The sequence below is a fragment of the Mus caroli genome, unplaced genomic scaffold (genome assembly GCF_978045245.1).
Source record: "Mus caroli unplaced genomic scaffold, Mus_caroli_1 scaffold_10, whole genome shotgun sequence".
NCBI lineage: Eukaryota > Metazoa > Chordata > Mammalia > Rodentia > Muridae > Mus > Mus caroli.
In genome coordinates this window covers 84,537,930-84,551,278 of record NW_028227265.1, presented here as the reverse complement: position 1 = coordinate 84,551,278, position 13,349 = coordinate 84,537,930, and the positions used below count along the sequence as shown (strand labels likewise).

General features: G+C 38.5%; 1 protein-coding gene across 22 annotated transcripts in view; it reads left to right on the top strand.

Annotated features, from left to right (window-relative positions):
- Positions 1-13,349, top strand: part of Sorbs2 (sorbin and SH3 domain containing 2) — a 136,463-nt gene that overhangs the window by 36,815 nt on the left and 86,299 nt on the right. For all 22 annotated transcript variants that reach the window (XM_085843994.1, XM_085843980.1, XM_085843977.1 and 19 more), the window contains one exon: positions 8,801-8,850. In XM_085843994.1, coding sequence (XP_085700120.1) covers positions 8,841-8,850 — 10 coding nt within the window. In that variant the 5' untranslated portion in view covers positions 8,801-8,840. The remainder of the gene's footprint in view (positions 1-8,800; positions 8,851-13,349) is intronic.

The window sequence follows — 13,349 nt, the reverse complement described above, 5'->3', positions numbered from 1 at the left end:
TATATTTTTTTATATATAGAGAGAGGACAGATGACTAGTAATGATCAGACCAAGTAAGATTTGGTTGTCTATATTAAAATAGGAGCAAAAATCATGGTAGAGCCTTCTGAGCATTACTACTTAACTATCATGTTAAATCAGCATGGAGTTTTATGAATCTTCGTTCGGGTGAGCGTCACCGTTCTCCAATGTATAATTTAAGAAAGAATTTGTATGTTGTTTTCCTTGCCTATTTTTGGTGGGCTGAGTGACAGGCAGCTTAGTTTTTAGCTTTAAATAGTGGTAAGGTATGAAGGACTATATTAGGTATAAACAAGGAAGCCATGCCGGGAACTCATGAGCAGCTTACAGACTAGAAGTCGGGTTGCTTGGATTAGCATTTTTTGGAACAAAAGAGCAATAAATGTAAAATTCCATTTTGTTTCAGTACATATAAACCTTAAAGCCCTTGGTTTTAGCATGGACCTATTTATCTTTCTTTCTTTCTTTTTTTCTTTTATTGGATATTTTCGTTATTTACATTTCAAATGTTATTCCCCTTCCTAGTCTCCCCCCTCCCGGAAACCCCTTCTATGAGGGTGCTCCCTCACCCACCACCGCCTCCCTGCCCTGGCATTCCCCTATACTAGGGCATCAAGCCTTGACAGGACCAAGGACCTCTCCTCCCATTGGTGCCCTATAGAATAGGCCATCCTCTGCTACATATGTGGCTGGAGCCATAGGTCGCTCCATGTGTACTCTGGTTGGTGGTTTAGTCCCTGGGAGCTCTGGGGGAACTGGTTGGTTGATATTGTTGTTCTTCCTGTGGGTTGCAAAGCCTTTCAGCTCCAAAGTTGATAACTGTACTTCTGAGAACCTAGCATTCAGGAACAGTCACATTTGGATGTTGTAGTTCTTAAATTCGGGGTCATCCTATGGTATGAATTTTCTGACACTGAAAGTCAGTCTGAGTACACGCTATAGTATTTCCCATGGCTGCTAAAACATGACTGACAGCTCACCCTGGTGTCTCCACTGCTTTGCCTGTGGCCTCACCAACTCCCTGCCAGCATTCGCTAGACACCTTCAAAGCCTGCTTAGACTTGTTTTCCTACCAGGATGTCCTGTGCATAAATAAAGAAGATGCTTTTTAAAATGATGCGAGTGGGCCCAACATGTCCGAACAGTAGGATCACCATCTTGATTAATAAGAAAAACACAGTTGATTTATACATTGTTTTAATTGCATTTTAAAACAGTTGTGTTCTACTAAACACACAGTCCATTAAATCCCCTGGACTTATTTCATATCAGTTTTGAGAAGGTAGTCTAATCTTGTCCACCAAATCTTCGTCTTTGCTTTAGCCACCTTGAAGGAGTTCATCTTTTCTTTGGCTAAAGGTTAATGCCATCACAATTATTTGTCTATTATTTTTCTTCTCTCCTGAATATTTCCTCTACTGTACCAATGAGTATTCATTATTTATTTTTCCTTTCAAAATAAGAATGTCAAAATCACACAGTCAGAGAAAGGCACTTCTTAAAATGAGTCTTTCTTTCTTTCTTTCTTTCTTTCTTTCTTTCTTTCTTTCTTTTTATTGGGGGGGGGGGTTCAAGACAGGATTTCTCTGTGTAGCCCTGGCTGTCCTGGAACTCACTCTGTAGATCAGGCTGGCCTCAAACTCAGAAATCCGCCTGCCTCTGCCTCCCAAGTGCAGGGATTAAAGGCCTGCGCCACCATGCCCGGCAAAATGAGTGTTTCTTTGCCTGTTGTTTCTCCTGAACTCAGGGCACACAGGGACTTCCTACAAGAATCTTAGTGGATTTCTTGCTAAGTTCCTGAAAACCATCCTTGTACTCCAGAGGAGTCGTGGTATACGTGTGATAATAGGACTACATTCCTGATATTAGAGATTACTCTGACAATGAAAATTCAAGTCATCTGTTTGTATAGCACAAGTTCATAGTGCCAGTGGGATGCTATGCTAAACAGTCTAACAAAATATCATAAGCATATTTAATAAATTCTATATATCTTTCACACAGCTTTTTTTCCTCTGCTTTTGACCCATTATTACCTCCTTGGGTTTTCTACACTGAGCTAGTTTACCAACTATAAAACATATACAAAGGGACTGAATATAGTTTTATTCTGAATAAACTTAGTAAGAAACACAGTATTGAATTGTGAAAACTAATCAGCTAGATTTATTTTGTCCTAATCATTCATCAAAATTCAAATTCTAGGTAACAAATGGGTTTTTTTCAACACACATTTATAATAATACTAGAACTGGACGATCAACCTCGTCATCACCAAGCTGTGTGAATGTTTTCTCGGGTGTTCAGGAAGCAGGTGTATTAACTCAGAAGAAACGTGTGACTGTGTCTTTAACAGTCAATTAGGAATACATGAGATTATTTTACAGTCATAATTAGGTAACATAACATTGCCGCAGAGGTATTTTAGAAAAAACATACTTTTTAAATTTCTGGGGTTTTCTTAGAAAAAGCAGCCATAGCCACGGGCCTGGGCTCAGAGAAACCAGAATAACTCTTTCCAAATATGGGTTTGCACAGTAGCTGCATGAAAGTAATCTGTCTCAGGCAGCCAGTATTCTCTCTTGGTCTCAGAAGAGTAAGGCTGTGGTTCTAGGTTAACAGTCTCCATCTTATTCATCAACCGGTTTGGGACTCCATCACATATTCCTCTCACACTGTGTGTTCTCTCTTATCCCCCATGAGCCAGAATTTAATTGAGACTATGCTGTGAGGCTTAGGAGGGCTTGTTCTTGTTTACAAACGTGGGTTCAGGATGCCTTGAAGAGTAACACATGTTTTATTTTTATTAAGACTCCAGAGAGCTGAGCTGCCTCTCAAGTGTCGGTTTGTTGCTCTGTCATCTTGGAAAAATCATTCTTTTTAAATCCTCACAGATCTCTCCTCCAACATCTGTTTTCTTACAGAAATTACAGGATTGGAATTTAGGAAAAAAATATACACTTAGTAAAACCCTTAATGTTTATCTCAATTTATACTGTAAAGTATGAATTGAGCCAAATGCAATAATGTTTTTAGTGTCAGAGTATTTGTGCTATCAATACATTAAAACCAGAATGGAAGATGGAAAGCTTCACAGAGGAGGGAAATTCTAAAAAGTATACAACTTTTAAAACTGGTTATTTTAAAATATCAAGGATGCTCCACTCAGGAAAGGGATATGTGCTTCTTGCACAGTGACAGAAAGAGAAGCCAGTCTCACCGAGGATGCTAGAACTCTTCCATGTGTCACACAGCTCAAGATATTATGTTTATAAACATCTCCTTCAGCCATCATTGAGGGTCCTAAGCCGTCAGGCTGATCACTACTACCTTTCATGCCACTTTCTTTGGCTTTAGTAGTCTTGACTGTAGTCAAGCTAAGTGAGCTAAGCTGCTCCAATTGGTTCCTGAAGTTTGTCTTATCTTATTTATGGCAATGTTTGTAAAAAGAAAAATGTCCTAGCTAAATGGAACAAGCTGCCCACCCAGACAGCAGACTTTCCTCTCAGTTCCAACAAGCTGCCAATGTGGGGTGGGACGATGGGAGATTGGAGAATGCTGACAGATCATCTGATAAACCATTTAGCTTGCCTCCATCTGAAGTAACATAATAAGGCCCTGTACCCTTTCGGGAAGTACTAGTTATCTTCTTATAACATAGCCAAGGCTAAAGGCCTGCTTTAACATACTTTATGTGTTGGTGAATGGGATACATGTGGTTCACCTGTCATGAGGAGAAAGGGTAGATTTGACTCATGGCATCTGTTGAAGATGATAATCATAGATGGTATACACTGTATAGGTGCTTCAACGTTGACCTGCTTTGAATCCAGTCCTCCTTGCCCCGCCTCCCCATGTCTTCTGTGACAAACAATGCAGGATCACAGAATGGGAAATTGTCAAGAGCGGTGCTTACTTTAACTTACGTTTCAAGTTTAAAGGAAGCAGCTTAGATTGACATATGGCAAGAGACAAAGACTATGTGTATTGTCTGTGACTCTTCGGATCTGTTTCCCTCAGCTTACGAAGCCATCAGGATTCAATTGTGCAAGCTCCATTCTAATGACCTTATGTAATCCTAATCACTTCACCTAAAGACTCCACCTCTAAACACCATAGTGGAAGGTTCTACACTGTTGACAGCCCACAGTGAATTTTAAATCTCATACATGAAGCTCTAGGAGGGACAAACTATATTCAAACCATAGCACCATCCTTCCAGTACTGCTCAGGTCACAGTCACATGAGCAGTGGGACTATTCCAATACACTGTGTATAATCTTTCCGTGCCTAACTCACCATCTCATCCTTGGGGAATCTTTATTTTCATGAAGAGTCCATTTGACTTTTGATTTATGTAACATAAGCCTGTGTAACGTTCCTAGAACTGTACTGTTACATTGAACAAATGGTTGTCTTAGGGGAAAATGTTCAATTAAAGCATTTAGAGGTATCCTCTAATTATCTGAAAGGGTTATAACAGTAAGTGGCACTAGGAAAGTAGGACACTGAAGCAATATTTCATGGAACCAGGCAAAATAAAATCAATATTTATTTAGAGTATTTGGCTGACTTCATGTGTGTATGTGCAGGGTGTATCTACTTATATGTGATATAGGCATTTGTGCACATGCACATACCAGTGTGTTATCACACCTGTCTATGGAGGTCAGAGGTTAACACTGGTATCCTCTTCAGTTACTTTGCACCTTTTTTAGGACAGGTTCTCACTGAATCCTGATTTCATCAGTGGGCAAGACCAACTGGTCTGAGAGCCCCACCAGTCTGCTCCAGTGTTGTTGCACCTGGCACTTTGCTAACTGAGCCATCTCCTCGACCCCTGATGCTGACTTTGAAGTATTGGAAAAATACCAGCCAGTCTTACCTGCCTGTTGCTGACTTTTTCTTCAATATGTCTTTGGGCATGTGTGTTTAGGAAAAGTTTTGTTTTGAATAGCTCACGTAGTAACAACCCAAAAAGAGCACTTAACAGAATTCCTTCAACCCATGATTTTGTTTTAGAATTTTTTTCCAAGTATCAGGCAGATTAATATGACTTAAAAGAATGATATATGCTCTTATAAAAATCACTGTTTTTATGGCTCTGTGACCTTTTGCCTCTTTAGTACTTGTCATTATTTCTCCTCATTCCCAAAAATGATGTTGGACATGTTGATCCCCACTGCACTGTCTAGTTTGCCTTATTAATACTGTGAACCCATCATCAAGGCCCATTAGCTCAATAGTAGTGGGTGGCAGCATTCCCAGGCAGGGAACATCCTGCCCTTACTATCTACTGTGATGAGTTTTGTGCCCGCCCACTTGGAGGCAGAGGAGTTGATGTCTCATGTCGGGGAACAATTTACAGGATGTGTTCAGAAATGCAGTTAAGGTGTGGTTTTGCTTTTCAAAACTCAGGAACTGTAAAAGACAAAATGAACTGATCGGTCTTTTCTTGTAAATATCTCAGAGTAGCATGTTGACATATTCTTGCAAATAAGTAATGCTAAATGTCAGCGTGAATTAAGCCATTTGGCTGTAATTGAGAAGGAATTGAGAGGTGAACTAATTCAGCAGTTTTCAATAGTTATCATCATGCCATGGTCAGAGAGAAAAAGGAAAGGGCATTGATCTCTTAGGGCATTTTAATCAGAAAGTGGGACACAAAAGGGGTCGTTTCACAGAACACAAATATAGTACAAGTTAGAATCTCTGTAGATCCTTAATGTGCAGAATATTCTCATCCTCATGTTTAAGATCCGTCTCTCGACAATCTAATGTCCCACAGTGTCTTCCCACTGTAGGCTATCAGTGTACTTGCATCTAAATAATACATAAAGTACCAGTATGTTACTTCACAATAGCTATATCAGTCTGAGTGATTAAAACTCTTCAATGGGAAAAAAAAAACAAAAAAAACAAAAAAACCCAAAACCAAAGCCACTTTAAATTTCAGATCACTTTAAATTTCAGTTGAAGTTTAACTCTCTCACTTGACCTATGACCGTGATAGTTAACTCAGCTCTATAAAAATAACATGACTGACACAGAATTCCTGGGTAAAACTGGGGGAAAGATGCTGTTTCTGGTTTTCTTCAGAATGGATGGCTTGTGACAACTAATCACAATAATAATAGCAATCACAAATTCAAGCATAGATATGTCTGTGTCCACAGTCTTGTTCCTGTGCAGGTGTGATCAAACCTCTCAGGACCCCAACTCAAAAGAAAAAAGTCGCAGTCTCGTCTTTGATGCACCTTGAAAACAAAGGCCACTCTGTTCTCCATAACAATAATAATAAGGGAAAGACAGTTGGGTACAATTCACTAGATGTTTGACGTTATGTCATGTCATTGCTGAAGTATTAACGAGCAATCCAATCCATTGCTATACACATAACTGAAAACCAAAGTTAGTCCCACCATTCCCATGCATATCCTGAACTGGTATATAATATATATAATATATTATATATATTATATATAACTGGTATATAATATATATATATATATATATATATATATATATATATGTGAGTGTGTGTGTGTGTATGTGTGTGTGTGTGTATATATATATATATGTGTGTGTGTGTGTGTGTATATGTGTGTGTGTATATATATATATATATAATGTTGCTTTGTTCTATCAGCTTTATAAAAAACTGATTTAAGCAAATCCAGCCCACATAACCCATAAAAATTATTTTGACCCGTTAATATGCCAGGCTCTTGTTCTGTAGACTGCCTTCTTCGGGTAAATTATTTCTATTTCATAGTACATTGTCATAATCTTGGCCCCAGTTCAATTCCAATTTAAGAAAATACTTGAAGTGCTGCTGTCTTCTAGCTGCATTCAAACACTCTAGGAATTTGATGCCTCCCAGACTAATCTGCGCCTGCCCGTTATGCAAGTGCAATCAAAGACACTTTCAGAACAGAACAAAAGAGAGATTGGATTCTCTGTAGCTTAAATTGCTTAAATAGAGTTCTCAGTAGTGGAATTGTTAATGGCTTTTGTGCAAACAAGGGAGACAGAATCATGCATTTTTATTAGTCACCCAAGAAGCCTTTGGTTTCAGGTTGTTCTTAGCACACAAACGCCATGGCTCATCTTTAAGAACCTTCAAGTGTCTTGCCTGATTAGGAAGTTAGTCACTTAATGTTTTGACAATTAAAACAATATAAAGTTAAAATAAAAACTAACAAATTACCCTCAGAGGTAACAGGATACATCACTTTAAAAATGAACAGCCCAAGGATTTGTGGCGCCTTCCTTTGTTCTACATAATCCTCCTTTGCTGTCTGAGAGTCCGGTGTTTTGCAAATATCTGCATTGGATTCTAAGGACACTTGATGGTATTAGAAACATTGGGTTAGAGATTAGCAGCTTTCTTGTTCTGACAATTAGCCCTCCTTCCGCAGTAATCTTTGCATCAGTGAATATTATTCTGCTGTGAACACTGCCTTCCTCATGTCCCACTACAATGTGAATCGGTCCAGTTGTCAGCATAGCACGTTGCCTCATTCAGAAGGGATGGTGAGGTCGAGTTTGGGAAATGTCCTTACAGGCCTCCTGCTCTGGGGACTGTTTACCTCTTCTTGTTTTAGAAGTGGCCTCAGCCATGGTCCCAGACATCCCTCGAGGCGACTTTTCCATTTATTTTGTCCATTTAAGGGGAACACATTGAGAGCTTTGCTACTGAGAGATTAAAATAAATACATTGAGAGGAACAGTCTCAAAGCTCCAGTGCAGACCACACTGCCTTCTCCCTTGGGTCCATTGGCATCCCTACCAATATAGGCAATAAGGCTGCCCAGTCCAAGGTTTAGAAAAATGCTGAAGTACCCAGAAACATGTTTCTTTACTTGTGTACATTGAAAACTAAAAAGCAAAACATGTTATAATAAAATTTCCTTTGATGACTTTTTAAAAGTCCATTGTCCTGAGAAAATAGATCCATGTGTCTAAGGTAACGATTTCAAGCAGTGGCTGGTTTGTTTTTGTTTTTTGTTTCTGTTTTGTTTTGTTTTGTTTTGTTTTTGAAGTTCTGGAAAAGATACTTAACAATGAATTGTCCTTGTAGAACAGGATAGGTAATTATAAACAAACAAACAAACAAACTTCCTTTGCATACTGAGTTTAGATCACAGGCTCTCATACATGTTGGGCATAAAAATTAAATTTCTTAAAATGAAAATGTGGGCTGTGTGTGTAATTCACTAGTAGAACATATGCTTGATTTGAATGAGGCTATAGTCCATAGCAAAGAAAGAAACAATACCAGAAAAAAAAGGAAGAAAGGCAGGGCTTGGTTTTTCAACCATTAGTGATCACCATTACATGAAACTAGAACTTTGTTACAGTAAGACAAGAATGATTGACCCCTACGATGACTGGAATTATAAATTCTACTCTCCTTATTAAACTTTGGCTTAAGCAAGATTCATGATAAAGTGGTGTTATTTATAGGTTAGGTTCTCAACCTGTGGGCCAGGACCCCTTTCGGGTTTAAATGACCCTTTCACAGGAGTCACCTGAGACCATCAGAAAACACAGAGATTTACCTCACAATTCATAACCGCCATGAAGTAGCAACAAAAATCATTTGATGGTTGGCAGTCACCGCAACACGAGGAACTGTATTAAAGAGTCACAGCGACAGGAGGATTGAGAGCCGCTCTTATGGGTACACTGAAACCAAAACCCTGTAGACAGCATTCTGTCCTATGTGTCAGTGAGCAGTCACAGACTCTTACACTCTTTTTCTTTTCCCTTCCAGGAAAACTGAAGAAGTTAATAACAAACCCTTCGAGGTGAAAATGAATACAGGTACACTGTCTCTGATTGTTTGTTTGTTTGTTTGTTTTACTCTTTAGCTTTGCTTTTTAATAGTCACCTTGGTTCTCCATTAGCATAGTGCTATACTGATCCCAAATGTATTGCCGAGTTTCTGAGCATAGGGAAAGTTATATTCCCTTATCATTGCACCCCAATATTATAGCCCAAAGTAGAATTTTTTGTTATCTGCTATTCTTGATCTTTTATTATATATTTTCTTCTTCTCTATGTATATGTATATGATTTCATGTAGGGGTACACACGTATATGGCCAGGTTGGGGGGGGGGAGACCATAGGTTACATTTCAGTATCATTCCTTGTAGTTCAAGCCACACCTTGTTTTTGAAGCAGGGCCTCTTATTTCACCTAGACCTCTGCAATTCAACTAGGCTAGCTGGCCCATCAGCCCCAGGTAGCCTCCTGTCTCCACAACTCCTGTGCTGAAATTAGAAGCACATTCCACAGTGCCCAGCTTTTTAAACATAGGTTCTGAGAGTCATATGGGGGTTTCCATGCTTATAAGGAAAGCTCTTTATTAACCAAGTCATGAGATCAGCCCTTTATGACTATATTTTTTTCCAATTCATTCTTAGAGTTGCTTGAAGTTGTATTTATACATTTGAAATCTCTTGCTTAAAATATGTTAGGCTCAAAGGCAAGTTACTCTGGCGAACAATATTTAAACTTTCCCAATCACAAACTGTTTATATTGACAAAGTGAGCAGATAGGTGTTCCAAAGCCTCACACGAAAGAAACTCAATTTATTCTTCATCATCGTGATTTGCATAAAGCCATAAGCATGTTATTTTTAGACTTGTATACATTATCCCTAAATATTTTAACACAAATGCCTCTGAATCCTGTTATATAGATTTTAATTGCAAAATAGTTTACAAAGACCTTATATATATATATATATATATGTATATATATATATATATATATGTGTGTGTGTGTGTGTATATATATATATATAAACATCCTTTTGTCTCCATAGTAGATATATCTCGCTTATAATTTCACCTTCACCTTCATTGCCTCAAAAGTCTGATATACAGTAATTAAAGAAAATGACTCTCTCATTGAAATCCTATGACTGTATCATGGATGATGGCTGGAAAGTTGTTTCAGCCAGCCACCCCATAACAGAGCATAAAGAAAACCCAGGACATTCTTTCTCAACAAGTTCCTTGTATCAGTGTCTAGAAGAAGGATTAACAACTAGCTAGTAAGAGCCAGTCTTTAATCCCTAGATCAAGTATGGAGGTATGTGCCAGGTCCACCTCCCTGTGGCGTCTGCTTAGCGGAAACCTGCTCAAACTGGCCTCAGAGAACTTGGTGCCAGCTGGCTCCTGAGGGTGGAGTCCACATGTAGATAGCTGTTTGGAGCAGTGGACAAGACGAGGGTGTTGAAGGGAGAATTGGTGACCTTCACAGAGAACCAAGGCGAGGCAGTTAGAGATGGTTTGCTTTCTCCACTGCCTAGTGATGGCTCTTACTTCGTGTTGTATGTACACTGTAAAATGGACTGGGAGGAGCCTGGTGGCAGGAGTGTAGAGCCACTCCTGAAGACTGTCCACATAAAGAAGTGAGGTTCACTCACTGTTCGGAGGGATCCCCTTTAAAGAGTTAAGTTCCACACGGCTTCCCAAAATAGGATTTTCCTATTTGTTATAACATTGACAGATATGCATATGTAATTGTATGGAACGTACCTTGCTTGTGTACTATATATTCCACAGTTGGTCTTCCTGTTCCTATAATTGCAACAATGGTCTTCCAACCTCTCTGCTTCTTCTTCTTTAACTTTCTGGTATCTGCACCAAGTTGCTGCTGAAGAGCATCAACGGAAACCACTACCACAGCCTTCCATTTGTAAGGAGTGATCTTGATTCTAGATGGACACAAAATGTGCATAAAATGGGGTTGTTTATGTGTGTAAATATATCTACAGACATGCAAATTTGGTGATAAGCTAAAACCCTTTGTTTAAAATTCCAAAGTAATGTTTCAGTGTTGCTATAAAAACACGCTACCTTAAAAAACTACAGATGGCAAATATTTATATGATATTTGGGTAGAAGATAGGTACATATTGCTTTAGGCAACTGAAATTATTGTCACTGTATAACAAAATTAAGGGATAATTGATTCCCATGTAACTATTAATTAAAATTGGCTTACCTTATCTATCTATCATTAACAATATGTAATATTTTTTTAAAATTCTACATGCCAGGTCTAGTACAGTAGCTCAGTTGAGTAAAGTACTTGCTGCTCAGCCATGGGCATCTGAGTTCAAACCTCAAGCACCCAGGTAAAAAGCTGTGCACGGGAGCAAGCACTACCCACAGTGCCAGCAAAGAGAGAAGGCAAAGAGAGGAGGCTGCTAGGGGTTCCCCAGGCCGGCTGGCCAATCCAAGTCAGTGGGCTCCAAGCACATGAAAGACCCTGTCTTTAAAAATAAGATGGAAAGAGAAATGGAGATAATACTCTTACCATTGACCTCTGGCCCCAGAAGCATACACATAGCTGTGTGCACCCAGATGAACACTTCATGTATATATGTATGTGTATATGTATATACACATACATATACATATCATACAGGCAAAAAAACATATTTTCCAGTCACTAAGGTCTAAAACTTCTTTTATATCTAATTTTTTGCTCTTAATCAAATACACAACAAACTATTCAAGGAGAATGAGTTTAAGTTTTAGAATGTTTAAACTATGTCCTATCTCCACTCAGCAATTGTGACCCATTGTTTTCTTTTTTTAAATTGGATATTTTCTTTGTTTACATTTCAAACGCTATCCCCTTTCTCGGGTCCCCTCTCCTGGAAACCCCCTCTGCCACTCCCTCTCCCCCTGATTCTATGAGGGTGTTCTTAAAGCCCCATGAAAGGATGCCCAGCCAGGCTGTAGTTCCAGGACGACTGTGAAGGTAAGGCCAGCACCATGCCGCTTCAGACATGAGCTAAATGCCATAGATAGCGTCCTCACCTGAGTCCTTAAAAACATCCTCAAAGAATAACATAAAATATCCAAATACAAGTAAGTACTGAATATTAATGTCTAATGGTTTGTCTATTCTACCAATTTCAAGAAAGCTCTGGTTTGTCTCTTCTACCAACTTCAAGAAAGCTCAGCTTTTAAAAATGAGCTCCTTAATAAGTGTTAGCAGAAAGTCTCCATTTACTTAGCTGGAAGATCCCCACACTTCTTTGTCTCACAGTGACAATGTCTGAGTATTTTTTCATATTGTTTCTAGCCCAAAAGAAGCATTGAACAATTCTATTTATTAAGCAGTTCAGTGCAAACATATAATAAGTATTTATGTCCTGATAATTTAAAAGTCATATGGCAAAAGAATATATGTGAGTTGAAAGAAAAATAGTAATTTACTTTCAGTAGAACCACAATTACTTAATAGTGGTATGTGCGTGCCTGGGAGATTTCTCAAACCATGCAATGAAATTGTACATAACTCTTGTTTGCTGAAATGACTTTCAAAGGGCACTTGCTTTTTAACATTGTAACCACCCTCTTAGAGATACAATGTGATCAAAATAAATATAATATGGCCTGTAATATCCAAGCCCTGAACTACTTCAATCTAAGCCTTCCTTCCATGTCCTGCTATTTTCTCAAAGTTTTTCAGTATGCTCCAACAGCCTTGTGAGTTCATGGAAATGACGCAGAGCACCTGAGCACAGTTTAACCAGACCAACCTTCAGCCACGTCTCTAGCTCTTGTCATTCTGAGATGGACTGTTTTCATCTCTGTTCATTTTCAGACACAAAGAGTTGAAAGAACCAGAAAATAAAAACCTTCTAAAAGTGACGTCACTTTTCACTTTTGACACCCCTAACTAACCAGCCCTCAGACCAGCCAGTAGTGACTAGATCCTACGTTGTGTCCAGTGGCAACATGTCCATTTCTCAAGACATCTTGCCCTCATAGGATTTCAGCAAGTTGAAAATAGCTGTTCTGCTGAAGGTATTTTCAGTTGTAATTCTCTACCCTATGTGACTTTTCCTTTTCGTTCCTAGATACAGTATTTTTATTCCTTCAGCTTCTTTTCATTTCTTGTTTCAACTCGGGTTTCCTGTTTGTTGATTTCTGCATTAGAAATTATAATTTTAAGTCATATTTTTCTATTAGAAAAGTTACAGCAATTTCGTGTTCTATTGACGTCACACCTTATGACTTTACCAATAATTAACTCACTCATCTTTCCAACTGTATTTACTAATCTGAATTCTCTCATGTTTAATTGATTATTTTTCCCTATGAAGTAAAAAAATAAGAAATGCGTGTGACAAGACACAATAATTTTATCCCCACAATTATATTCTCACATTGTTGGCTACACTATGCTTTTGTGTATGTTCACTTTCAAAGAAAAAATTGAAGTTACTTTGATTTGAGGAGGAGGAAGAGGAGGGTGGGAAACTATTGCACATGCTAGATTATCAAGGAA